At 36.5% G+C, this 27,761-nt stretch overlaps 1 protein-coding gene across 1 annotated transcript in view; it reads left to right on the top strand.

Annotated features, from left to right (window-relative positions):
* Positions 1 to 27,761, top strand: part of syne2a (spectrin repeat containing, nuclear envelope 2a) — a 136,430-nt gene that overhangs the window by 48,031 nt on the left and 60,638 nt on the right. Inside the window, exons 41-65 of the mRNA XM_073816637.1 lie at positions 1,866 to 2,057; positions 2,393 to 2,548; positions 4,377 to 4,618; positions 4,837 to 6,880; positions 8,740 to 9,074; positions 9,433 to 9,577; positions 10,025 to 10,225; positions 10,314 to 10,573; positions 12,193 to 12,343; positions 12,431 to 12,574; positions 13,638 to 13,778; positions 16,606 to 16,788; positions 17,890 to 18,027; positions 18,135 to 18,320; positions 19,675 to 19,797; positions 19,878 to 20,060; positions 21,774 to 21,863; positions 22,033 to 22,119; positions 22,573 to 22,650; positions 23,974 to 24,519; positions 24,611 to 24,781; positions 25,012 to 25,437; positions 25,543 to 25,713; positions 26,336 to 26,887; positions 26,996 to 27,166. Coding sequence (XP_073672738.1) covers positions 1,866 to 2,057; positions 2,393 to 2,548; positions 4,377 to 4,618; positions 4,837 to 6,880; positions 8,740 to 9,074; positions 9,433 to 9,577; positions 10,025 to 10,225; positions 10,314 to 10,573; positions 12,193 to 12,343; positions 12,431 to 12,574; positions 13,638 to 13,778; positions 16,606 to 16,788; positions 17,890 to 18,027; positions 18,135 to 18,320; positions 19,675 to 19,797; positions 19,878 to 20,060; positions 21,774 to 21,863; positions 22,033 to 22,119; positions 22,573 to 22,650; positions 23,974 to 24,519; positions 24,611 to 24,781; positions 25,012 to 25,437; positions 25,543 to 25,713; positions 26,336 to 26,887; positions 26,996 to 27,166 — 7,116 coding nt within the window. The remainder of the gene's footprint in view (positions 1 to 1,865; positions 2,058 to 2,392; positions 2,549 to 4,376; positions 4,619 to 4,836; positions 6,881 to 8,739; positions 9,075 to 9,432; positions 9,578 to 10,024; positions 10,226 to 10,313; positions 10,574 to 12,192; positions 12,344 to 12,430; positions 12,575 to 13,637; positions 13,779 to 16,605; positions 16,789 to 17,889; positions 18,028 to 18,134; positions 18,321 to 19,674; positions 19,798 to 19,877; positions 20,061 to 21,773; positions 21,864 to 22,032; positions 22,120 to 22,572; positions 22,651 to 23,973; positions 24,520 to 24,610; positions 24,782 to 25,011; positions 25,438 to 25,542; positions 25,714 to 26,335; positions 26,888 to 26,995; positions 27,167 to 27,761) is intronic.

Genomic DNA, 27,761 nt, shown 5'->3' on the forward strand with positions numbered 1-27,761 from the left:
CAACAGAATAAGAACAAGTACAGTAAGAATAAGTTACCAATCAAAATTAATTTGTACTACAGAGGTGGCATGGAAGAACACAAAAGTAGCTTAGGTGGCATGAGTGCAATAAATTCATGTTGAGATTGATGTTTTAAATATAAAGGTTTGAATACAGATATATTAAATGATTTGAATAACTGAAAAGATACCTTAAAGATGAAACTAAATCAGCCAGCAGGTGGCAGCAAGACACTGATTTAATTACTGAATCATTCATTCATTTGATTCGTTCGAGCGGCTGATTCAGTCAGGAATAAAGCAAGTGACTGTTTTTATGAATGGGAAATTGAATCAGTGACTCACTAGATTAGTGTAAAAACGTATGTTCATTCATAAATTAAATACAGCTGTGTTTAAATTGAGATGCGCAGCGGCTCAGTTGTGACTTGTTTCAGACTACTTTTGACGATGAAATGGAGCAAAATCAGGCAATAGTGTTATAGTCAGACAATGTAAGTCACTTAATATTAACTACTTGTTTATTTAACTGTTGTATGAAATATCTCATTTACAATCTCCCTTAAAAATTTACATTCTCTTTACACTTTATGAAAAGATTCATGAGATATATCTGTGATACGTTGCAAAAACTCATAGAAATCTTCAAAGCTCCTCTCAGTGCAAACACAAATATGCTGATCGGGTCAGTCACACTGATGCTCCTAAATATTTTTTCAGAGCTACACGCAGTAATTTTTAGTTGCAAATGCGAGCCCTGATATAGATTCTTCAAAAATACACAGTCTCGTGTGACATCACTCACAAAAATCTTTTGTCATTCCAAACCTTTTTAAAACGTATTAAATTATTTAGGATTTAGGAGAAGGAACATCATTTGTAATATGGCACACAGGTAGTGAACCTACAATCATTTGCTACAGGCAGAAAATGTATTTCTTTTCATGCTCAAATTGTTGCCTTTCATTTTACATTTTGCACCATTTGCACTTGAGACAATTAGATTCATTTCCTCCTTTTGTGGGTGATGTAGGATGCCTACGGTTTCAAAAAATAGATCTGAAAGAACTTTGATCATCTAAATGAGTCGTAATTATTCCAAGCTGTGCGAAAGACTGGCATTGACCATTTTTATGTGCATGTAAAGCATTTACTTCAAATGTGAATGTTGTTTCCTTGCTTTTTTTTTTAATTTTATTATTTGAATAAAATATATATATATTTTTTTTATTTATTCCCCATAGGCATCATTCCTGTATCATTCCATGGATGCATATTTTATATAATGCATGAGATTTTGAATGCATATTGAATTTTATTTTGAAAAAATATTTATTTTATTTATTCCCCATAGGCATTATTTATTTCTGGATCATTTCATGAATGCATCAGATTTTAAATGCATGAGATATTTTTTAACATTTAATTTATTTTATTTCAATATTTTTTTGTTATTTCCCATAGGCATCATTGCTGTATCATTCCATGTGTTGCCATTCTAATAGATTTTCATAGAACCTTTAAAATGGTAACCGTATATTGTTGAACTTATCCATTGGCTTCGATATCAGATTATGTAGTATTAGTTCTGTGAGCAAGAACTTCATTAAGTTTAGTTATACCAACTACATTTTGTTAGCGCTCCTTTCTGCAGTACTGCCTCCTGAGGTTGTTTTAGGCCTGAAGGCACACACCACGCCTTTTAAAGGGAAGACTCAATTCCCAACGGGGCAGCATTCCTTGTTCTCAAACGAGTCAAAAGCAGAGCTGTTTTCACATTTAAACGAGCTCTGAAACAGGTGCAAGCAATATCTCAGTGGAATTTTTAATTGAAATATAAACTATGACACTTTTGCTTATTGTAGGATGAAGAAATGCACAGAGCCAATTCAGATTCATCTGCTGAGAAAAAAGCGTCCAAAAACAGAAGATCAGCAGCAATCGGTGAGGATAGAATGATGCATGCGGAACAGCCTACCAGGACACATGTGTGGTCCACTTTACTGAACACCTTCACAAATGTTCAGCCACTTCTGATAAGCCATCACGGTTCTGAGGTATGCATTATGATTTTGATCTTTAATTGTTTAAGAATTACTCAATAAGCTTCTGTGAATTAAACATGTGGGCTTTTAACAGAAAAAATACAGTTTGCATTTCTGTATCAAGTATAAACCCAGATTTAGTTTTGCTCTCAAATATAACTGACAGTTATCTGTTGATCAAATTTTTTGTCAGTCTTTGACTTGAAGACCATATATTCCCTCTAGACTTCTGAAAGGAAATTGCACAGGATGGAGGAATTTCCTGTGCTATGTTCTGCTTTTTACTGTACTATTTTCCTTCTGTCTGTTTTAGAATTTTTACTATAAGTTTCCATTTTTTCTTCTAGGAATTTAAACGAGGGAAAGATTCCTGGCTTCAGAACTCATCATTCTTGGAGTCTGAGAGCGGTCTGGCATGGACTGTCCTGTGGATTTTCAGATGTCGGTACCGACCGGCCCAACTCAGCATTGCACATATGACTCATCAACTGGAAGAAGCAGAGGTATAGTACATTACCTCATTGGACTGGTTTCTCCAAAACCTCCAGCTGTGAACAGCTGTTGACAGTGGATGATGTCAGTGCTAGTCATGAACATCCCATCTACTATTTTTTAAAAACAGGAGATATCTAATTACTAAACATCGAACTTTGCTTCCATTGGAGCTCAAGTTGATCTTTAGATCATCTCAAGTCATGCTGGTCTACATTATCAGGTTTTACATAAACTCTGGAGTTTCACTGCAAAAATGCTTTTCTAGCTTAGATTTTTTTGTCTTGTTTCCAGCCAAAATATCTATAAATTCTTAAATCAAGAAGGATTTTCTAGACAAGTCCAAAAACATTTCTTGTTTTCAGAAAAAACAAGTCAAAATTAAGTGAGTTTTTGCTTAGAACGAGCAAAATAATCTGCCAATGGGGTAAGAAAAAAAAAACTAATTTCAAACAGAAAACAAGATTATTTTTCTTACCCCATTGGCAGATTATTTTGCTTGTTTAAAGCAAAAATGCACTTAATTTTGACTTTTTTTTTTTTCTGAAAACAAGATTTTTACTCGTCTAGAAAATCCTTCTTGATTTAAGCGTTTGTAGATATTTTGGCTGGAAACAAGACAAAATCTAAGCTAGAAAAGCATTTTTTGCAGTGTAATGCAGCTCTCAAGGTCTCCTATAATTAATGTAGAAGGGACAAACCAAATACTAAAACGTTCTGAAATTAAATTACGTGCATGTATCATGTACCTGAGTGAAACTTTCTAACCATAACCATTTTAAATGACAGTAAACGTTATGACTTGAAACGTCAAAAGTCAGAATCTGCTAAATGTTAATTATTTTACCAAAACAAGAGGGATTATACAAAATGCATGTTATTGTTTATTTAGTACTGACCCAAATAACATTTTTCACGTTTACATATAGTCCACAATAGAAAATAATAGTTGAATTTATTAAAATGACCCTGTTCAAAAGTTTACATTTCTTTGATTCTTAATACTGTGTGATTGATCAGATTGACCTGATTCATTCACAGCTGTTTTTTTTTTTTTTTTTTTTTTGTGATAGTTGTTCATGAGTCTCTTGTTTGTCCTGAACAGTTAAACTATCTGCTGTTCTTCAGAAAAATCCTAGAGGTCCCACAAATTCTTTGTGTATTTGAACACTTTCCAACAATGATGTATGATTTTGAGATGCATCTTTCACAGATGCTCACTGATGCTCCAAAGGGAAAAAACATGCATTTAGAGCTGGGGGAGTGAAACATTTTGAATTTGAAGATCAGGGTAAATTTAACTTACTTTGTCTTTTGGGAAACATGTAACTATCTTCTGTAGCCTCTGAAGGGGAGTATATAAAAAAAAAAGATATTTAGGCAAAATAAGAAAAATGTACACATCTCCATTCTGTTCAAAAGTTTTCACCCCCTGCTCTTAATGCATGGTTTTTCCTTCTGAAGCATCAGTGAGCGTTTGAACCTTCTGTAATAGTTGCATATATCAGTTGTCCTCAGTGTGAAAAGATGGATCTCAAAATCATACAGTCATTGTTGGAAAGGATTCAAATACAAGAGAATGCTGGAAAACCAAAAAAATCGTGGAACCTGAAGGATTTTTCTGAAGAACAGCAAATTCAACTACTGTACTAGTTTCTTTTGTGGACTACATGTAAACATTCTTTGTGAAATATCTTAAAGTCAGTACTAAATAAACAATAACATGCATTTTGTATGATCCATCTTATTTTGGTAAAATAATTAATATTTTACTGATTCTGAAAGGGGATGTAAACTTTTGACCTCAACTCTGTATGTGTATCTGTATGTGTGTCATAGATCTGCCGGCAACATGTGTTGGAGCAAGTGGCTAAACTGTCTCAACATGAATCCAGTGCAGGACCCTCTACAGAGCTTGAGCAAAGCGTAGAGAGCAGATGGAACACAATATTGCTGGATACCTCAAACATGGTGGAGTTAAAAAAAGCAGAGCTCCAGCAGGTCACACAGTACCACCAGCAAAAACAGGTTTTAACGTATACTCTACACAACCTGGAGGCTGAGTTCAGCACACTGACGCAGTGAGCATCTTTGACATTTTTTGCATGTATGTGTGTATTAAGGTATACCCTACAATATGATGACAAAATGTCCACACAAAGATAACGATATCCAAAATCCTCGTCCTTGTGGGGACAATTAAGAATGAGTGGGGGTGTCCATTGCTTGTACTGTTGTCTGTATTGGTAGATGTTGTACAATATTGAAAAGTAACCACATTGTTCTTACATTTTTGAAGGGATTGCATTGACAGCAGCACCTTGCAAGTGGACAAGCTGAATGCATTCCTGAAGAACATGCAGAAGAAGAGAGGCATACTAGAGGAGCTCCTACAGACATGCTTTCAGATTTCAGCCCATCTAGGTGAGGCAGAGGGACCCGTGGCCTGCATCGAACCTTTTAGGGCTTTACAGGAAGGATGGCAAACTGTAGAGCAGGTTGCTTCCAGCAGTCTGTGGTGTGCTAACATCTGCACAGCAGAAGTATCTGCACTCTTGCAAGAAGCAGGGGATCTGCATCATGAACTGGAGCTTCTGGAGAAGTCACTGTCTCTTCTGCATCCCTCTCAAGGACAAATGGACTGCCAAAGTGTGCTACAGGAGACTGTTAGAATTGCAGACCTTGCAGTATTTACTGAGTGGTACCTGTACCTTCTTGAGATCTCTCAGGAACTTTCCTCAAGTCCACTAGGGAAGAAAGAGCTCAGAGATGTGGAAGTCGCAATGCAGGGCCTGAATTCTCAGCTTGCTCTTACTCAGGAGAAACTTAGTGCTCAGACTTCGAATGGCAGTGGTTGTTCACCAGTCATGAGGATTATCAGGGACTATGTTATATGGGCTAAACAAATGGAAAGCAAAGTCAGCAAGAGCAGGAGGTTGTCTCTGTTTCCAGATGAGGCAAGTCACCAGGTCAACTACATGAAGAAACTGCAGTCTGAAACATCTCTAAAGAGGTTTCAGTTGGCCTCTGTTTTGAAAGAGCTAAGAGAGGAAGTTACAGGACTTGATGAGGAGGACTCCATGATTCCTATTCTCGATTCCCTAGAGGATTTGTACGTTAAGATTACAGAGAAGACCGAATGTGCTGTTGGAGAAATGAACAGAATGTTTCATATTCGAGAGAGACTGTGGAAGCAGATCACTGACAGCAGTTCTTGGTTGACCTCAGTCTTAGAAAAAGAGTCTGGTAAAACAGTGGCTTCTGAACCTAAAACTACCATCCCAGAATTGAGGGTTCAGCTTCAGTTATGCACAGAGGCTTTGAAGGAAGCTGAGAGACAAGCAAATAACTTGGAGACCCTGTTAGAGGAAATCAAAAATGTGAATCATGGTCTGAGTGTACCCGAAAGCTTTCAGCTTGTCAGCAGGCTAACAGCCTTACAAGAAGAGGTCTCTAGGGTTGTGAACCGTAAGTGGGCCTTGCACTGGGTGCTTGAGGAACTCCTTCATGCTCAGGAATCTTCTGCTGAGGAACAGAACGTCATTCTGAGGAGCTTGAGACAGATGAGTGCTGATGTCACAAGGCAGAAGTATCCTGTAACAAGGGACTCGCTCACTGCTCTTGAACCTGTCAAGCACATCCTGATGGAGCTCCTGTGCAAGGTACCGGAAATTCAACACTGTCCAGATTCTCGGAGGAAAGAGATGCTCAATTCTGTACTAGACCTACAGCGGAGAATACATCTGCTGGAGTTGCAAGCCAAGGAGCAGAAGGACTACCTAATTTTAAAGCAGTACATGGAGAACTCTAGAGAGGTGGTGAAGAAGAGCTTGTCGCAAATTATAGACTTGAGTGTAGGAGATGACGTTAGGCTTGGCTTTTGTCAAGCTGTCCTTGTGGAGCTGCCTCTGGTGAGAATGACATGTCAAGAGGCCGCTGACCACCTTGAGGCCATTTCAAAGGACCTCTATCCATCCCAGATGACTGCAGAAAGGCAGAAAATCCGTTTGGTCACTGAGCAGCTCGCATCTTGGGAGCTCACGGTAAAAAATGAGACTAAAACTCTTGAGTGCTCTTTGGCAGAGCGACTCGGCAGTCCTGCAGACCTTAGTCCACTCACTGAGCTCTTCAACAGTGTGAGGCAGCAGCTGAAGGAGACCATCTGCTTGGAACCAGATAATAAGACCATTGATGCAGAGCTGCGAATGCACTGGATGCGAATCCAGACCATTGAGTCTGTTCTGCGAATGTTGGAGCACTGCAGGAAAGGAGTAAATGCTGAACGCTACCAGATGACCATTGATCTTGGCCAGAGAACTCTTAATGATTGCGGCATGCATATGGTAAGCTCCATGTGTCTATGCATGTTCAAATAAACTAGCACCACTAGAATTCTACTTTTGAAAACCCATGGAAGTATCACGGTCTTTAAAATATCCACATCATTTTATACGTTTTGGAATGTGGGGTGTGCCATTATTTCGATGATGTGAAATAGTTTCACTCAATAAGCTACTGGCACTACCTGTTACTGAAAGTGCTTACTGGTAGTGATGGATATAAGCATAGACTTACAATTTTTTACAGACGCTAAGACACATTTCTCAATACTTAAGTCACTTTTGCAAAACTCTTCACACAGTGAGCACAACAGAAATCTATGTGGGCTAAACTGAGGATCAAATATCATTGTTTTGGCACAAAATGCATTAAATGACTACATCTCTCAAATTTCATGAATTCTTTTCTCACTCAGACACAACAACTGCCAAAAATCTTTGTACGTACAGGACATTTTGCACGTGCTTATATCCTGTTTTCAAAACTGTTAAACTTATGTTCAAAACAATAACATAATGCAAAACTGAATAAGACAGCAAAATTCAACAGCAATATTTTATTGACACATATTTCAAATCTAAAAATGCGAGTAGATTAGCGTTACTATTGTATCTGTATCAGTGGATGGTGTGTATACAAATTATTGTATTTTGGAATTACTTAGTGCAAAAAAAAAATACATAAAATATTGACGAATTCTGCATCATGTCTGATTCATTCCAGGAACATATATTGCAGTTATAAACAATATATATTGCAATTATAAACAGAGATGTGTCCTTGTTTTACACAAGAAAACACTGTGTAATGCTACATGTTGTTAGTGTTTTTTAGGTCATTGTTTTGTCAATTGTGGCTGTCAACCTTTGCTAGTGTTCTGGAAGAATGAGTTTATTTGAAACCTGAATAAAGTGATTTGGTAGTTGTAGTGCATTTTAAATGTGAAATGAACTGCTTTGCCAAACTGAAAGTCGGTTAGGAGAATTGTGTGAAGAGTTATGCAAAAGTGACCTAAGTATTGACAAATGTGTCCTAGCGTCTGTAAAAAAACTAAACCAAATGCCAAACCATCATTTTATTCTTTACAAGATTCTAAACTGTGAACCCCAGATATCGAATGAAATCCATGCTAAGAAACTCCTTCAGTGACTGGCGTCATGACAAGTGTTGGCATGTTTACATCCTGCCAGGATGGCATCTGGCGTTTCTCGTCTCTGCCATTTGTAAGCTCTTTCAGTAGCTGTGGTCTACTAAAGGCCTCATTGACATCAGGGCTAAAGTGGAGAGGACAAAGACACGGGTCTTTAGAAAGTTTTATTCATCCACAAGTATCCCATTCTTTTCTCCTCTTCTTATCGCTTGGAAAGCAGTCTTACATTGCTTCTCTTGTTGCCCTTCGGCTAAAAATTAACAACCAAAAGCCGCACAAGTGTCAGACGCATCATATCAGTATTTTATTTTCCGAGTTTTGTTACACTAAAAATAGCAACCGGTAGCACCAGTAGCTCACAGAGTGCAACCATTTCACATTATCGAAATAATGGCGTCCCTCATAGTCCAAAATATGTATCAAACAATGTGGAATTATTTTTTTAAATAATGTAAATCTTTCTTTTTTTTTTTTAGTACATATTTCAGTAAGATACATTTTATGTTCATTTAAGCCTGTTGTACAAGTCTTAATACCCTGGGGTCTCTTTAAAAGAGATAAACGGCAATACAGTTTTAAGACTTGATATTGGGATTGTTCAAATGAACATCACGATCATTTGGAAAACTGTATGTTGACCCATTTCTAGTTTTTAGCAAGCTATTAATGTTGTTTATCAAGTTTTTAAACAGTTTGTGTTTTGTTGTCCAGGACAAACTGCTTCAAGCTCGTGAGGCACTGAAACATTACCGCTGGGCTGTTCAGCTTGCAGAGAGCTTTTTTCAGCAGATTGGCTCCAATCTCATGATCCCCTCTGATGGCTTCAAAGGCTACAAAGAGGAGCATCGCTATATTCAGCAGATATTCACCACTCTGGTTGAGGGTTTCCAGGCTCGCTTGTCTGAAGTTGGTGCTTCTGTTCCCCAGCAGACATGCCTCTCCATCCCTCTAACCGAGCAGCTCCATATCAAGGTTTTGAGTCACCTTCTAGTACAAGATGCCAAATTAGAAGCTCAGGCTCAGCTCAGACTTGAGGCCTTACAGAGGTTAGTCATACTCTATGAAGTACGTTATGGATTGTTTTTCTCTAAAAACTTAACAACCTTGACCTATGATTCAGATTGTTGCATTCATCAATACTGATTGTTGTTGACATTTTCATATCAAATTGAAAAATCATTTTAGAATTGTAAAACTAGTGGGGAAAAATAGTTTCAGAACGATTTAATAATATTCTCAGAAAGCTCTTTAAATGGTGCCGCATACGGTGGAAACATTTTCATCAGAAAACAAGCTCTGAAGCAATTAGTCTAAATGGAATACATCTATTTGGTTAAATGAAATGTACTAAATGCAGTTTTATTTAGCTGCGTCTAATGGTTTGATCTTTCTGCTCCAATTTAGATCCATGAAAGACCAAATTGTGCACATGAGTCACCATGAAGAAGTGAGCCAACTTCTCAAAAATGTTGATTCTCAAATCTCAAAATACTTGAGTCAGAAACCAGCCGATTTTGAAGCCTGTCAAGATCAGCAGCTGAAAGTAAAGGTTTGTGGTCATTATATGCCAGTAAAGAGATAGTTCACCCAAAAATGAAAATTCTGTCATTTAATCACTCATCATCATGTCGATCCAAACCCATAAGACCTTCGTTCTTCGTTCTTAATACCTTTCTGGGCCTTGAACGTGGTAGTTGCGTTATTGTCTCTGCCGGGTCAGAAAATTCTCGGATTTCATCAAAAATATCTTAATTTGTGTTCCCAAGATGAACAAAGTTCTTGAGGGTTTGGAACGACATGAGGGTGAGTAATTAACAGCATTTGTTTATCATGCATGTTTTGATGCCTATGGAGTTCTTAAGATGATTTGCGGAAACAATGAAAACTTGCTTGTGACTTCTGAAAATCTGTTTTTCATGGTTCCTTGTACCACTTTTCATCTCATAACAATGCAAGATGCTAGATTAATATGCACTGAAATTGTCTTAATCTGCAGGGGCTCCAGACAGAGCTAAAAAACCTTGGTAAAAGGCTGGAGGAATTGAGGGAAGGTTGCCCAGGTCTACGCTGCAAAGCACCTTTGGATCTGATGCTAGGACAACTGTGGAGGTCTTGGGCAGTGCTGCAGTGCAGAGTAGAATCACTCAATGCCAGCATGTCTCATAAAGAAGCAGAATGGAGAGATTTAGTAATACGTGTAAGTTTTCAGCTTGTTCGAATTTCAATATAAACTGATTAAGCTGTGTGTTAACTCATTTCTTTTCATGATTGTTTTTGCTGTGCAGCTGAATAAATCAAAGGAAGGTCTTGACAGACTGCAGAATGATCTTCCAGACTCATCTACGGTGACGGGATCCCTAGTGGATCTTCAGGGTGTTCTGAGCCTCACTGAGCGTCTTCAAGATGGGATTGAACAGGAGCATCACACTTTGGCATCTCTGCAACACCATGTGACACGATTGCTCGGGGTCTCAAATTTGCAGCAGCTGAAAGTGTCTCCTCAAATCTGTCAGGACTTGCAGTCTCTACAGGGTCGCTGCAGAAGGTATGACTTGCCCACACCAGCACAAACATTTGCAGTGAGGAGCAAATTATTTGATCCCCTGCTGATTTTGTACATTTGCCCACTGACAAAGAAATGATCAGTCTGTTATTTTAATGGTAGGTTTATTTGAACAGTGAGACACATAATAACAACAAAAAATCAAAAATGCATTTCAAAAATGTTATAAATTGCTTTGCATTGTAATGAGTGAAATAAGTATTTGACTCCTTCGCAAAACATTACTTAGTACTTATTGGCAATCACAGAGGTCAGACATTTCTTGTAGTTGGCCACCAGGTGTGCACACATCTCAGGAGGGATTTTGTCCCACTCCTCTTTGCAGATACTCTCCAAGTCATTAAGGTTTCAAGGCTGACTTTGGCAACTCAAACCTTCAGCTCCCTCCACAGATTTTCTATGGGATTAAGGTCTGAAGACTGGCTAGGCCACTCCAGGACCTTAATGTGCTTCTTGAGCCAGTCCTTTGTTGCCTTGGCCGTGTGTTTTCAGGTCCATGTCATGCTGGAATACCCATCAATGACCCATTTTCAATGCCCTGGCTGAGAGAAGGAGGTTCTCACTCAAGATTTGACAGTACAATGCCCGTCCATCATCCCTTTGGTGCGGTGCAGTTGTCCTGTCCCCTTAGTAGTAAAACATTCCCAAAGCAAAATGTTTCCACCTACATGTTTGACGTGGGGATGGTGTTCTTGGGGTCATAGGCAGCATTCCTCCTCCACCAAATGCAGTGAGTTGAGTTGATGCCAAATAGCTCGATTTTGGTCTCATCTGACCACAACACTTCCACCCAGTTGTCTTCTGAATCATTCAGATGTTTACTGGCAAACTTCAGATGGGACATGAGTTTTCTCAAACGGGGACCTTACAGGCGCTGCAGGATTTCAGTCCTTCACGGTGTAGAGTGTTACCAATTGTTTTCTCGGTCACTATAGTCCCAGCTGCCTTGAGATCATTGACAAGATCCTCCCGTGTAGTTTTAGGCTGATTCCTCACCGTTCTCATGATCATTGAAACTCCACAAGGTGAGATCTCGCATGGAGCCCCAGACCGAGGGAGATTGACAGTTATTATGCGTTTCTTCCATTTGTGAATAATCGCACCAACTGTAGTCATCATCTCACCAAGCTGCTTGGCGATGATCTTGTAGCCCATTCCAGCCTTGTGTAGGTCTACAATCTTGTCCCTGACATCCTTGGACAGCTCTTCTGTCTTTGCCATGGTGTAGTGTTTGGAATCTGATTGATTTTTTGCTTCTGTGAACAGGTGTCTTTTATACTTGTAACAAGCCGAGATTAGAGCGTTACCTTTATAAAAGACACCTGGGAGCCAGAAACCTTGCTGATTGATAGGGGATCAAATACTTATTTCACTCATTAAAATGCAGATCAATTTATAACTTTTTTTTTAATTTGTTTTCTAGATTTTTTTGATGTTGTTCATTCTCACAGTTCAAATACACCTACTATTAAAATAATGGACTGATTATTTCTTTGTCAGTGTGCATACATTTAAAATCAGCAGGGGATCAAATAAGTTTTTCCCTCACTGTATGTTGAGTATCTGAAAATGTTCAAAATCTATATTTTTTTTATGTGTAGTCTCAGAGATCAGAGCAATAACATCCGTCGGGAGGTGCTTTTTGAGATCCAGGAGTTGGGTCGTGTGCAGGAGGAGCTGAGTGCCATTCAGCAGAATGTTCTTTCTCTTTTGACGGTTTTACAGTCTGAGTCAGCTGCTCAACACTTACAGGTTGGTGCCTGTGTTTGACAGGCAGGGTGTCTGTTTCTGCAGTCCTTGGTGTGGATGTGGTGTTCATTGTGTTGTATCGCACTGTAGGAAGTCAAAGTGGAATTGGTTTCACAGAAGGCTCAACTACAGGATGTCATAGACAGAGTGCAGAAGAAATGGAGCTGTGTACCTTCAGAGATTCAAGTCTTACAGAATGAGCTCAACGTCTCCATGCAGGAGGCTAAGGACAAAGTATTTACTTTATTTATCTTTATAGTTACATACTGTCTATATGTGACCACAAAACCAGTCATAAGGGTCCATTTTTTGAAACTGAGATTTCTGTCATCTGAATAAATAAGCTTTCCATTGATGCATGGTTTGTTAGAGTAGGACAATATTTGGCTGCAATAGATGCAACGATTTGAAAATCTGGAATCTGAGGGTGCAAAAAATATCTAAATATTGAGAAAATCGCCTAAAGTTGTCCAAAGGAAGTTCTTAGCAATGCATATTACTCATCAAAAATTACGTTTTGATATATTTATGGTGGGAAATTTACTAAATGGTTTCATGTTTCGTGTTTCAACATGATCTTTACTTAATATCCTAAAGATTTTTGGCATAAAAGAAAATGAATTTTTAGATATTGCTACAAATATACCTGACTGGTTTTGTGGTCCAGGGTCACATATAGGAATATTATTACTGTGCATGTTTGTTGTAGCTAGATATTATGCAATTCTACAAAAAAAGAAACAGTTGTTTGCAAATCTGTTTTAAAATATGTGACCCTGTACCACAAAACCAGTCTTAAGTCGCTGGGGTATATTTTTAGCAATAGCCAAAAATACATTGCATGGGTCAAAATTTTAGATTTTTCTTTTATGCCAAAAATCTTTAAGAAATTAAGTAAAGTTCATGTTCCATGAAGATTTTTTGTAAAATTCCTTCTGTAAACATATCAAAATGTAATTTGATTTGTAATATGCATTGTTAAGAACCTAATTTGGACAACTTTAAAGGTGATTTTCTCAGTCTTTTAGATTTTTTTGCATCCTCAGATTTCTGATTTCAAATAGATGTATCTCAGCCAAAAATTATCCTATCCTAACAAACAATACATCAATAGAAAGCTTATTTACTGAGCTTTCATATGATGTATAAATCTCAGTTTTGTCAAATTTAACCTTATGACTGGTTTTGTGGTCCAGGGTCACATATATGTTTAATATGCCACGTATAGTTTCAGTGTATGTGTGTTGTGTGGTAATTTAAATTATAGTTAAAACAATTGGGACACTTTTTTTTTCAGTTGGGCATGGTCATGGAGAGAAGTGGTCCTCTCTGTAAAATGAGTGAGCTGCTTAGAGATGTGACAGTGGGCTTGAACAGTGTGCAGACCCTGCTGAAGCAAACAAGTCCTAATTTTTCTGAGGCTGAACGTACACAAAAGGTACTTCTTTCCATTGAAAAATCACACTGTTGAAAATATCTTTGTCAATTTCTATCAAGACAGGCTTAAAATTTAATCTCGGAGGATATCAAACCGATTTTAGAACATTTAAATATTTTCGTATTCACATATTCTAGAAACAAGGCATGTGTTTCTGCGTGAGTTTCTGTGGTTGGAACTACTTGAAAGTCTAGTAGTGTGTAATCCTCAGTTGATTAGTAATTCCTAGTTTTTTTTGTAACTATTTGGATGGCAAGTTTATGATCCCCAGTGTTTTAACTTCTGTAGTGTAGTGTAGTGTATTCCAGCCTTGAACTTGGCTCACTTGCTTCTCTCATTCGGCACAAATCCAAACTTGTGCGGTTTGCTCGTTTTAATTGATGCATGATGTTTTTTGCATTATGTAAGTCACTTAATATAATAATAAGTCTCAGCATGTTTCAGATTATAAAAAAGAAACAATTTATATTCAGGAAATATGAGGCATGTGTATAGAGAGAGAGAATGTGAACACTTGTGAACAAATGCACAATATGTCAAGTGATTTTCACTGTTTTACTTTTAAAATGTTTAAAATTGCTTTTAATTCAATTCAAGTCAAGTTTATTTGTATAGCGCTTTTCACAATACAAATTGTTGCAAAGCAGCTGTACAAAAAATGTAGGCTACTACAATATATTTAGTAGCTTATTAGTGGTGACTACTGTATGTTAAGTCGATGTACATATGGTATAAATATAAAAAAAAAGTAATGGTGTAATCAAAAACAGATGATGAACACTAATAGTAATGATTATGTGTTGCAATCAAACTTGTAGAAAAATTGTGTAGTGCTGTATGTTGTTTCAAGGCTGGCATCATCGGCGGTCCTCTGAGGGGTTGGCATCATCTCTTCTTCTGAATCCAGTCTGAATCTTGTGTAATTCCTAGTTACCACGGGATGGAAATCCCGTGGCAGAAACAGAGAAACAAATAGAGAAATAATTATCGTAGCTGCTGTTCCAACCAAGCAAAAATTATGTGTTTTGCCCAAGCTGAAAAATGTTGATGTGCATTTGATCAGATGTAACTGAAGTACAACGTTATGAGATACATTATGTGAATGCTTGGCTAAAGAGATGAGTCATTAATCTAGATTTAAACATACAGAGTGTGTCTGAACCCCGAACGTTATCAGGAAGGCTATTCCAGATTTTTGGACCCAAATGTGAAAAGGCTCTCCCTCCTTTAGTGGACTTTGCTATCCTAGGTACTACTAAAAGTCGAGAGTTTTGCTCCTTAGGGAGCGTGAGGGATTGTAGCGTGGAAGGAGACTAGTTAGGTGTGCAGGAGCTAAACCATTAAGGGCCTTATATGTCAGAAGTAATATTTTGTAAGTGATACGGAACCTAATAGGTAGCCAGTGTAGAGACCGTAAAATTGGGGTAATATGATCATATTTTCTTGACCTGGTAAGGAGTCTAGCAGCTGCATTTTGGACACCTGTAGCTTATTTATTGAAGAAGCAGGACAACCACCTAGTAGTGCATTACAATAGTCCAGTCTAGACGTCATGAATGCATGAACTAACTTTTCTGCATCAGAAACAGGTAACATGTTCCGTAGCTTGGCAATGTTTCTAAGATGGAAGAATGCTGTTTTTGTAATATGATTTTCAAAAGACAGGTTGCTGTCTAATATAACACCCAGATTTTTGACTGTAGAGGAAATAACAGTGCATCCGTCTAGTTGCAAATTGCAGTTTAAGAGATTCTGTGTACTGTTTTTTGGTCCAATAAGTAATATCTCGGTCTTATCTGAATTTAATAGTAGAAAATTATTGGTCATCCAGTCTTTCACATTTTTAACACATTCTGTTAATTTTGCTAAATGCTTTTACAATGTATGATAAAATTATTTCTATAATAAAAATTCTTAAAGATGTAGTTCACCCAAAACTGAAAATTCTGTAATTAATTACTCTCCCTCATGTCGTTACAAACCTGTAAGACCTTCGTTCATCTTCAGAACACAAATTAAGATATTTCTGATGAAATCTGTGAGCTTTCTGACCCTGCTTAGACAGCAACACAACTGACACACCCAAGAAAGGTAGTAAGGACATCATTAAAATAGTCCATGTGACATCAGTGGTTCAACTGTAATTTTATGAAGCTACAAAAAATGTTTTAATGTGCAAATAAAACTAAATGACTTTTATTCAACAATTTCCGCTGTGGGTTCACGAGAGTATCACGACGCTTACGTGTGGTGCTGTTAGCGCAGGAGCCATCATTTTGACGTAAAACGTCCAACTCTTTAAATTCATTGTCTGTATAATCTGGTTCAAATAAGTAAGGCTGGGCAAAAAAATTCCAAGTCATCCTCTCTGTTGCAAACTACATGCATGCGTCATGGTGCTCTTGTGAACCAGCGTCAAAGACTGGCATGGAAGAGATGAAATTGTTGAATAAAGTCGTTATTTTTGTTTTCTTTGCGCACAAAGTATTTTTCCTAGTTGAACCACTGCTGTCACATGGACTATTTTAACCATGTCCTTACTACCTTTCTAGGCCTTGAATGGGTCAGTTGCATTGCGGTGCAGGGTCAGAAAGCTCTCGCATTTCATCAAAAATATCTTAATTTATGTTTCGAAGATGAATGAAGGTCTTACGGGTTTGGAACAACATGAGGGTGAGTAATTAATGACAGAATTTCATTTTTGAGTCCCTTTAAGTCTTTATGACATTGAATGAACTGTTCTTCTAGCTTTCACATTTTTTAATTAGTATCCTATTAAATATGATGTCTACTGAAGTCTAATGTGCATCTGTCCCTGTGTGTGCAGCGTATATGGGATGAGCTGGACCAGTGGCACACTCGGATAGCTGAGCTGGAGGCTGAGGTGCAAGATTTGGCTGAGCAAAAGCCTGACAGAGCACACATCTTTATGGACCGGGTCACAGAGCCTCTGCAGCTCTACCAGACCACAGCCAAACAGGCCGAGCAGAGGACCGCCCTCATCAGCAAAGTCAGATGTTACGCATAATCATTAGGGATGCACCGAATGCCGAAATTAATCGGGCTAAAAAAGCTCTTTCGGTGTTTGGCCGAATAAGCGAAAATGCTGAATAAATTGTACCGAACAATGACGTAACCCAATCAGATAGAGGCACGCACTAATGCAGCAAACATTTCGGCAGTGTGGAAGCATTTGAAACTGTCAGAGAAAAATGCAAAAGCACCAACAGCGAGAGACTGTTTAGTACTGCATCGCATGTCTTCGATGAGAAGATAAAGGGGTGGTTGTTGCTGGTTACTGTATGATGACTGAAATTCGCGAAATGGCCTTAAACCATTAGTAAATAAACTACAGAACTTTGTTGTCTTATACATGCACAAACTGTATTTATTCTGACAGCACTGCACAAGCTTGTTAGCCAGGGTTAAAAGTCCAAAGCACGAGGAAAATCTGTGATGATAATTATTCATAAATCTGCTGCTGTCAGCAAAAAGTAGTAATGAGGTCTTGCGGGTTTCTGCCAAAATAAGTCAATGTTCATAAATGTTAGTATTGTGATTTTACTGTTGTTCTGTAAATAAATAAAATAAAATAAAAAAACTAAGACAAAAATATTGATAACAATCATTACAACAGCTCTATTAATAAATTTATTATAACATTCTCCTTTGCTCAGCAAAAAAACCCAAAAAAAAACCACATGCCTGATTCAAAAAAGGGGGTCTTAAAAATGGCCAAAGAATATTATTTTACTAACTTATTAATTTTAATTAAATTGTGCTTTGTTGGTAGGCTATAATGTCTACTAGAATATTAAAATTGTTTCGTGTTAAATAAATATTTTTAAATTGTTGTTTTGTAATTTGATTTTTTTTCTTTGAAAAGCAAGACAAAACTGTAAAAAGCAACTATTGGCTATTTAACTAATGCAATGGTGAAAAAACAAATAGGCAAAGTACATAGGGGAAAAATACGAAAAACCATGTTTTGTTCCTCTTCGGCCAATAACTTTCTTTTCAGTGCATCCCTAATAATCATGATTTTACAACATAGGCCATCACATAATAACAAACCTTAGCTGATAATGTCTTTATATTTTGGTCCTATCAGATCCCTGCCTGTCTGCAGGAATATGATGGTATAGTCAATAGCTCCAGCTGCTGGTTGAGAGAGGCTCAGTCCTGGCTGATCGCTCCCAGAACCTACACCACTGCGAAATGCATCCACTGCCATGCTAACTCTCTCAAGGTCAGGTCAAAACCTCACAAAAAAAATTTTGCAGGTCATTTCTAGTGAAGCATACCTTTACTTAGAGTGGACTTTACTTTATTTCAACTCTTGTGATGTGTCTGTAGATGATGCTGGATGAATCGGAGGGATACAGGGCATCTCTGGAGGACTTCCTGCCTGCCCTGCAGGAGATCACTCCAGTGTTTGACACCAGTCCTCAACAACAACTTCTCCAACTGTGTATGCAAAACATCTCACTCATGCAGCAAAGCGTTCTGGACCCTCTCTCCCACCTTCAGCACTTAGCAGCTGTAAGAACTACTGTTATATTCTAAACATACTGTTTAAATTTTTTAGTTGTACCAGTTCCAGTGGAAAAACCTATTGGACATAGTCCATTTATATTAAACGTGTGACCCTGGACCATAAAACCTTAAATCTTAAGTAGCATGGGTATATTTGTAGCAATAGCCAAAAATACATTGTATGGGTCGAAATTATCAATTTTTCTTTTAAGCTAAAAATCATTAGGATATTAAGTAAAGATCAGGTTGCATGAAGATATTTTGTACATTTCCTACGGTAAATATATAAAAACGTATTTTTTGATTAGGAATATGCATTGCTAAGAACATCATTTGAACAACTTTAAAGGTGATTTTCTTATTATTTAGATTTTTTTTTTACCCTCAGTTTCCAGATATTCAATTAGTTAAAATATTGTCCTAGCAAATCATACATTAATGAAAGCTTAGTTTCGAAAAATTGTGATCCAGGGCCACATATACTGTATTAACACAATCATTTTATTAAATTAGAACAATATTGTGTGCATAGCCTTTAAGTACTTCTCAACTGGGAAAACATTTTTGTGAGCAGAATTAATTGCACTAATAAATAAATTAAAATTAATTAAATGATGCTTGACTTTTTGTATAGAGTTTTTTAGTAAAACCAAATGTTTAAAAAGACTTTCAAAAATCAAGTATTTTACAAATATTTTATATTTCAACAGATATTCAAATATTTTAGTTTTTTCTGTTTATATTTACTCAAAATGTGCACTACCGTTCGAACATTTGGGGTTGGTAAGCCTTTTTTTATTATGTTTCTAAAACAAGTCTCTTATGCTCAACAAGGCTGCATTTATTTAAACAAAGTATTGTGAAATAATATTTTTGATATATTATTTTATATTGTTTTTGTGAAACAATAAAACGGTAATATTTAAATTTAATAATATATAATATATATTTTTTTAATAATATTTAAATAAAATGTCATTCATTCCAATGATGGCAAATCTGAATTTTCAGCATCATTACTCCAGTCTTCTCTGTCCCTGATCCTTCAGAAATCATTCAGATATGCTGATTTGCTGTTCAAGAAACAAACTTATTGTTAAAATCACTTGTTCTGCTAAAGTGTTAATTTATCACAACTTTTGAGCAATTAGCAACTGCAAATCAAAATAACTAAAAAACTGGTATCGTAATATAGCGAAAAACAAAATTCACTATTAAATTGACACCCCTAGCAGTTTATACATAATTTGAAGGGTTTTTGTGAGACTTAGAATTGCTTACTAGTGTATATAATACGGTGATGAAATGTTTTAATTATGTTGCCTGTATTTTAATTGGAATTCACTTATAACTCGTTTAGGAGATGGATGCCATTGAAACAGAGGTGAAGACTATGGAGAACAATATAGCTAAGATCAGAACAATCCTTTCAACCACTGACACAGAGAACATTTCTCCTGAGGAACATCTGGAGAACATACAGGTATTGTACATGTCTCACTATCCTCTGTTTGGACTGTAAACATTCACAGTACTTCATATCCCTTCTGTCTTCTGTACCAGGTCATTCTGGATAATGTTCAGTCCATGAAGAGGACCATTGATGAGATTGAAAGCTGCAGGCCAGGCCTGGGGCTTCCTGCTGGGGCAGAACAAACTCTCACAGCCTTCCATTGGGCTCAAGAACTCCTGCAGCCAATTCAGGAGCTACAGCAGCTCAGTGTGGAGCGGAGCAAAGCGTTAAGGGTCTGTCGCTCTAAAAATTTGCTTGTGTTTACCAAGATTAGGATATTTAGGTTAGCAAAAGCAGCTTTAAATAGTTTAGGGTATTTTACAAATACCACATTTTTACAACTTAAAAGTGCAAAGGAAGATAACATGTATGTTTTAAAGGTGCAGAGAGTCATTTTATAATTAAAAACATATAAAATGCATGTAGCTTTCATAACTGGTTACCATTTTATTTAATTTCACTTAAAAATACTATTTTCAGATTACTTATTCCTGTGGTGTGAGTCTTTTTTTTTTTTTTTTTTTTTTTTTTTTAAGTAAAATTCTAGTCTTATATTAATATAGGGCCCTATGATTTCCTCAATGTGGAAAATGCGGACAGAATCACAGAAATTCAGTCATTTTATAAATGTACTGTATAATTTACTGTATAATGTGGAATGTCACAGAATAAATAAATCAAATGCAATATGCAATAATGTCTATAAATACTATTTAAAGTCCTGTGTGAATGAATGGTGCATTTTATTTACTAATAAAATTATTATTATTAAAAAATATTTTAAAAAATGATATATAAATTTGAATGGATGTTTCATGATTTTAATTAATAAAAAGTGCTTTTTTTGAATAATATTTTAATTAAACCTTTAAAAAAGGGTCTAGAATAATTCAAAAGGAATCCAGAACTTAAAAAAAAGTAAGCATAATTTGGAAAAAAAAAAAAAAAGGTGGAAATTTTTAAACTTATTTTATAGGGCTCTATTAATATGAGACACAAAACTTCATAAACAATAGTTATACAAGATTTATATTAACATATTTATCTATTTTTAAATTAAATATGTAATGTCACATTGCAGGCCAATGCTTGAAATGGCATTATTGGGTGATAGATTTAACTTTTACAATTATTATGGTTGTCATAACGAAAGACAGCTTTCCAGTTTCAGCGCAGGCATCTCTTTAATAAACAAACAAATATCAAGCTTTGAAACCATCTTGATTAATAGTTTGTTTTTTTAGGTGTCCATTTACATTTAAGAGATTTATAATGCAATATTTCAAATGACCTTTGGTCTAGTTAGTTCTCGTTAGAACACACAATATTAGATAATCTTCTGAAAGTGCAGTAAATTTTGTAGTGTTTTAGTGACCATGACTGGCGCGTGACCTCTCCTCTTCCCTTTCATGTCTGTGGGAATGAGAGGAGGAGAAAATCCCTGCATTTAAAGTCAACTCAGAAAAAGGGATGTGTGGGAACCTTGAATTTTTTGATTGTGCTTGAAAAGTGCTTTAAAACTTCAATATGGTGTGGCAGTAAATCATTACAGACATGGCTTTATTGGCAAAGGCAGTAGTATCTAGTTAAGACGCTCCAGTGGCTTTTCTCATGATCTTAATCATGTGACCTTAGAACAGTGAGTTTGGTTTGCCCAAGTTTTACAACTTGATTAAAATGCCTTTGTCGTGGAACTTTAGATGGCGCAAACTGATCGGCCGTTAATGCAAACTGATGATATTCACAGCTTGGCACAAGCTGATTGGTTCATGTTTCATACGCAGCCAATGAGCTTGCTGCTTTACATTGAAATGTCAGGTTAGAATTCAGTAGTTCCTCTGGAACCCTCCACCTCCCCAGCTCCACCTGTATAGATCTGCTACAGGTTGTTATATATGCCATTTATAGAGAAGCAGTATTAACTATTTTGCTGATTTTCTTTTCAGGCCTCTATTGGACAACCAGCTGAAATGATTCCCCCTTCAGAGCAAACCACAGAATTTACGATGCCACATCTTAATGCTGAAGATGTTAGGGTAAGTCAACTCAATCAAAAATACACCTCAAAATCTTGCTCACTCAGCTCAGGAGACATCTAAGATGAGGATGAGCCAGTTTTAGGACTAAATACAAAATCAGCTCATTAGTTTTGTCACTATAAAAACCTAAAGAATAATATGTTATTGCATAACCCTGGTGCATCAGGTTTTCATGGAAGGCCGTTACAGTGAGGAGGACGATGAAGACAATCGGTCTTCATCCTCAGGAACTCTCACATGCAGTGTTCCAGAGGTAAAACCTTCAATTTATCTCCCAGGCTTGATGTAGCTCTTGGCCAAACCCTCTGAACTCTTGCACACTCTGGACCTCTTTCCTATGGTTGTCCGTTTTCTTTCTGTCTTTTTTAGATCGAAGGTCTATTTTCTCTTTGATTTCGCAGGAATTGGTCATTGATGCTTTTGTTAATCCTGGAATTGTATGATTTCAATTTTCTTGTTGTTTAGGTTTTACATTCAGTCAGCTTTGCAAATGAGATCTTTTGCTTTTCCTTTCTGAGGACTAAGGCTGCACTCATTGCACAATGCCGAATATAACTCCACTTCTTCTTTCAGTAACTGCTGCTTCCTTCTTTTGTCTTTAGGGAGTCTATTCTTCAAATGTACTGGGCCATGATCTCAAATCATTTTTAATTATTTTTTCATCTCTAATCATTTAATCTAATCATTTTTCCTTTTTCTCTGCCAGGACCCAGATTTGACGACAATAGAGGATGAAGATTTTAAGACAGAAGATGCCTCTGCTGTAACAGAGCGTGTCACTAAGGTAAAGATCTACTGTCAATTTTGATCAATTTATTCTGTTTATTTATTCAATTTATATTAAAAAAATAGGGCTGTCAAATGATTAATCACGATTAATCGCATCCAAAATAAAAGTTTGTGTTTACATAATATATGTGTGAGTACTGTCTAAATTTATTATGTATATAAAAAATACACACCCTTACATGTATATATTTGATACAAAATGTTATATGTAACTATAAAGAGTTTATATGTATATAGAATTAAATATACATATTAGGGCTGGGTATTGTGACCAATTCGGCGATTCGATTCGATTCTTATTTTTATGGTTTCGATTCAATTCGATTCCGATTTCGATTCGATTCGATTCGATATCGATTAGCTATCAATATTTCATTTAAAATGTTAGTTTTGCAGACATGGGATCCATATTTTGATAGAAATGCTGGTAACTGAAACTCTCCTACTTAAGTTTATTACTGAAATACACATCTACATTAATAATAGGGTGCACACAGTTGTTTATTTTAAACAACTTATATTTTAAATGAACACTGTAACAAGAAGTCATAAATATGTGCATCCATTGTACACCATGTAAACAAACTGCAAAATGCACATTGCTGTAAAAAAAAGACTGTAAATGTGCAACAGTGAAATCTATTAAGAACTTCAAACATGTTTAAGAAATAAAACATTTTTCTAAATTCAAAACGTTCAAAACAGGCCCATTATAAAGCCCTTGTCTGCGTATACAAAACATTCTAACTGTCCATAAAACTAACAGTTCTTAACTACAGCCTTATCATTTTTGATAACCAGATTTTTCTGCAAAAAAAAGCAGCTGATCAACATGTTCTGATCTGATCTAAGGCAGCTCCTTTGCGCTGTGATTAGATCACCAGCAGTTGAGAAAACTCTCTCAGCAGGAACACTAGTGACACCTTCAGGACGAGAGGGGAATATTCATATCCTCTTACGTGAAGCACGTGCATTAAGAATCGATTCGGATATCGTTGCGTTAAACTGAAGATCGATTCAAATCGGAGAATCGATATTTTTTACCCAGCCCTAATACATATAAATATATATAGACACATATTATTATAATATATACATGTACATGTATGTATTTATATATACATTATTAATATACTCAAGTACTCACGCATTTATTATATAAACACCAACTTTTATTTTGGATCCGATTAATCATGATTAATTGTTTGACAGTCCTAAAAAAAATGTGATTTGGTTTTGGATACATAAATACTTCCTTTAACCACGGTGAAATCACTGCACAGCTGTTAATGGCTTACTGCTTTGTTTTCATCTTTAGAAATCATCACCTGAAGAAGTAGTTGATTTTCCTGCAGTCAAGCATGTAATACAGGACTCTGACACTGGAAGTTGCTTACAGAAGCCATCTGGTTTTTCCAAAATGCCTGGTATTGACAGCAGACCAGTTACTGAAGAGAAAATTTTCCTACCTGCACCAACATCCCAGCACTTAAAAGAACTTACAAAGCCTGACAGTGCAGATACAACTGAGAAAAAGCAAAATGATTTCACAGAAACCAAGTTGACTAAAGCAGTACAAGCAAAGCCAGGAATAGGTTCAGAAATCACCTTTTTAAAAGCAAACAATGCCAGTGAATTGATTGAAGAGTCTGAATCTGTAGATCAGGATGAAGTATCTGTAAACATAGAAAGAGGTACAAGTGATCAAGTGAAGAAAATAAGTTCAAAGTCACCCATCACAGAAGCAGTAAATGTTACTGATGGTGACCAGACACAGACAGAGACTAAACCCATCGACACCACAGCTCCTCTTATGCTCTCCTCCCAGCGTACAGAATGTGTGCCACAGGAAGATACAACACTGGTAATTCTATGTGAAATCTTGAACGCTCATTTCAAGTATGGTATATTTACAATATTTTGTATGACTAAATACTACCCTTCCAACTCATTAGAAAATACAGAGAGATCTGATTGAGGCCGTCGTTCAGCAGAGCAGCAGCCAGTCGCAAGAATTTCAGCACACGGCTAGAGGAGAAGATCAAGAGATCAAGGTCCAGCTTCTCACCTCTTTGGAGGAAACTTCAGAGACACTTGGATCATGTCAGGATATCAGTGCTTTAGAGGTCAGTTTCAGCCCTGAAAAAACAATACTAAATCCAGTGAACTACCCTGAGAGTGAACAAAATTCTGTGTGCATTTTCTGACATGTCTGCATCACCTTAAGATCTTAAAAAAAAAAAAAAAAATTCTGGATCCATCTGCTACTCAAGAAACATTTATTATTAGCTGGTTTAAAATTGCATAATATTTTACATTTACAAAATTCTGAAGAACAGCATTTGTTTGCTTACAGGAGACTTCCGGCTTTTCCAAAATGCCTGGTATAGACAGCAGAGCAGTTACTGGAGAGACAAGTTCTTTACCTGCACCAACATCCCAACTCTTTAAAGAATTTACAAAGCCTGATGTTGCAAATACAGCTGAGGAAAAGCAGAATGAAGGCCCAGAAACCAAGTTGACTGAATCGGTACCAGCAAAGCCAGGAATAACATCCCAAATCACCATGTTAAAAGCAAGTGATGCCAGTGAATTGATGGAAGTGTCTGAATCTGTAGATCAGTCTGTAAACACAGAAATGGATACAAGTGATCAAGTAAATAAAATGAGTCCAAAGTCACCCAACACAGAGGCAGTAAATGTTACTGATGGTAATCGGACCCAGACAGAGACTAAACCCATCTATGCCACAGAGTGTGTGCCACTGGAAGATACAACACTGGTAATTCTATTTACATCTAGGGATAAACTTGCATTTATCATTTTATTTTAAGTGTGGTCATTTAAAATATTTGGTATAACAAATACTGTCCTTTCAACTCTCTAGGAAATACAGAGAGATCTGGTTAAGGTCATCGTTCAGCAGAGCAGCAGCCAATCTCAAGAATTTCAGCGCACAGCAAGAGGTGAAGATCAAGAGATCAAGGTCCAGCTTCACACCTCATTGGAGGAAACTTCAGAGACACTTGGATCATGTCAGGATATCAGTGCCTTAAAGGTCAGTTTCAGCCCTGGAAAAAATGAATTACTAAATCCAACTATTCTGAGAGTGAACAGGTGTCTGTGTGCATTTTCTGAAATGTTTAAATCATAAGATCTGACAAAAAATCTGGATCCATCGGTTTCTGGCATTTACACTAATGTTCAATAGAAAATATTATTACAGTTTAAAATAAGTTTTTTGATCTGAATATATTTATTAAAATGTAATGTATTCCTGTGATGCAAAGCTGAATTTTCAGCATCATTACTCCAGTCTTCAGTGTCACATGATCCTTCAAAAATCATTCCAATATGCTGCTTTGCTATTACTATCAAAGCTGAATTTTTATTTTAAAATAGCTTAATATTTTATATTTAAAAAAATAAAAACAGAGAAATCTTTCATAGAAAACTTTTGATCACTTTAAAGTATTCTTGCTAAATAAACATTAATTTCTTAAAAAAAAAAAAAAAGACACCAACCTTTAATACAGAAGTGTATATTACCTGGCAGAATTATTATCATTTTTTTTGTTATTTACTGTGGCTAAGGTGGTTTTGAATACCCAAATACTTCCTTAACCATTGTGAAATCACTACACAGCTGCTAATGACTTACTGCTTTGTTTCGTCTTTAGAAATCATCTCCTGAAGAAGTAGCTGATTTTTCTGCAGTCAAGCATGTAATACAGGACTCTGACACTGGAAGTTTCTTACAGGAGACTTCTGACTTTTCCAAAATGCCTGGTATAGACAACAAACCAGTTACTGAAGAGAAAAGTTTCCTACCTGCACCAACATCCCAGCACTTAAAAGAATCTACAAAGCCTGTCAGTGCAAATACAACTGAGAAAAAGCAGATTGAGGGCCCAGAAACCAAGTTGACTAAAGCAGTACCAGCAAAGCCAGGAATAGGTTCAGAAATCACAATGTTAAAATCAAACAATGCCAGTGAATTGATTGAAGAGTCTGAATCTGTAGAAAAGGATGAAGTATCTGTAAACACAGAAACGGATACAAGTGATCAAGTGAAAACAACAGGCACAAAACCACCTGACACAGAGGCAGTAAATGTTACTGATGGTGATCAGACACAGACTCAGATAGAGACTAAACCCATCAACACCACAGCTCCTCTTATGCTCTCCTCTCAGCGTACAGCATATGTGCCACAGAAGGATACAACCCTGGTAATTCTATGTGAAATCTAGGTGTAAACTCAAATGTATCATTTCATTTCAAATGTGGTCTATTTAAAATATTTTGTAAGCCTAAATACTGTCCTTCTAACTCTCTAGGAAATACAGAGAGATCTGATTAAGGGCGTCGTTCAGCAGAGCAGCAGCCAGTCTCAAGAATTTCAGCACACAGCAAGAGGTGAAGATCAAGAGATCAAGGTCCAGCTTCTCACCTCATTGGAGGAAACTTCAGAGACACTTGGATCATGTCAGGATATCAGTGCCTTAAAGGTCAGTTTCAGCCCTGGAAAAATTAATTACTAAATCCAAGTATTCTGAGAGTGAATGGGTGTCTGTGTGCATTTTCTGAAATGTTTGAATCCTCATAAGATCTGACAAAAATTCTGGATCCATCTGTTTCTGACATTTACACTAATGTTCAATAGAAAATATTATTACTGTTCAAAATAAGTTTTTTGATCTCAATGTATTTATTCAAATGTATTCCTGTGATGGCAAAGCTGAATTTTCAGCATCATTACCCCAGTCTTCAGTGTCACATGATCCTTCAAAAGTCATTCCAATATGCTGCTTTGCTATTATCAAATCTCAATTTTTAGTTTAAAATTGTTGAATATTTTACATTTAAAAAATTTAAAGAACAGTATTTGTTTAAAAATGGAAATCTTTCTTAGAAAACGGTCTATTTTGACCAATTTAATGTATTCTTGCTGAATAAAAGTATGCATTTCTTTCCAAAATAAAAATTTGACAAACCTTTTGTACAGTAAATTACTAGGCAGTTTTATTTTGTTATTTACTGTGGCTAAGGTGGTTTTGAATACATAAATATTTACTTTAACCATTGTGAAATCACTACACAGCT

This window comes from Garra rufa, chromosome 13, assembly GCF_049309525.1.
Source record: "Garra rufa chromosome 13, GarRuf1.0, whole genome shotgun sequence".
NCBI lineage: Eukaryota > Metazoa > Chordata > Actinopteri > Cypriniformes > Cyprinidae > Garra > Garra rufa.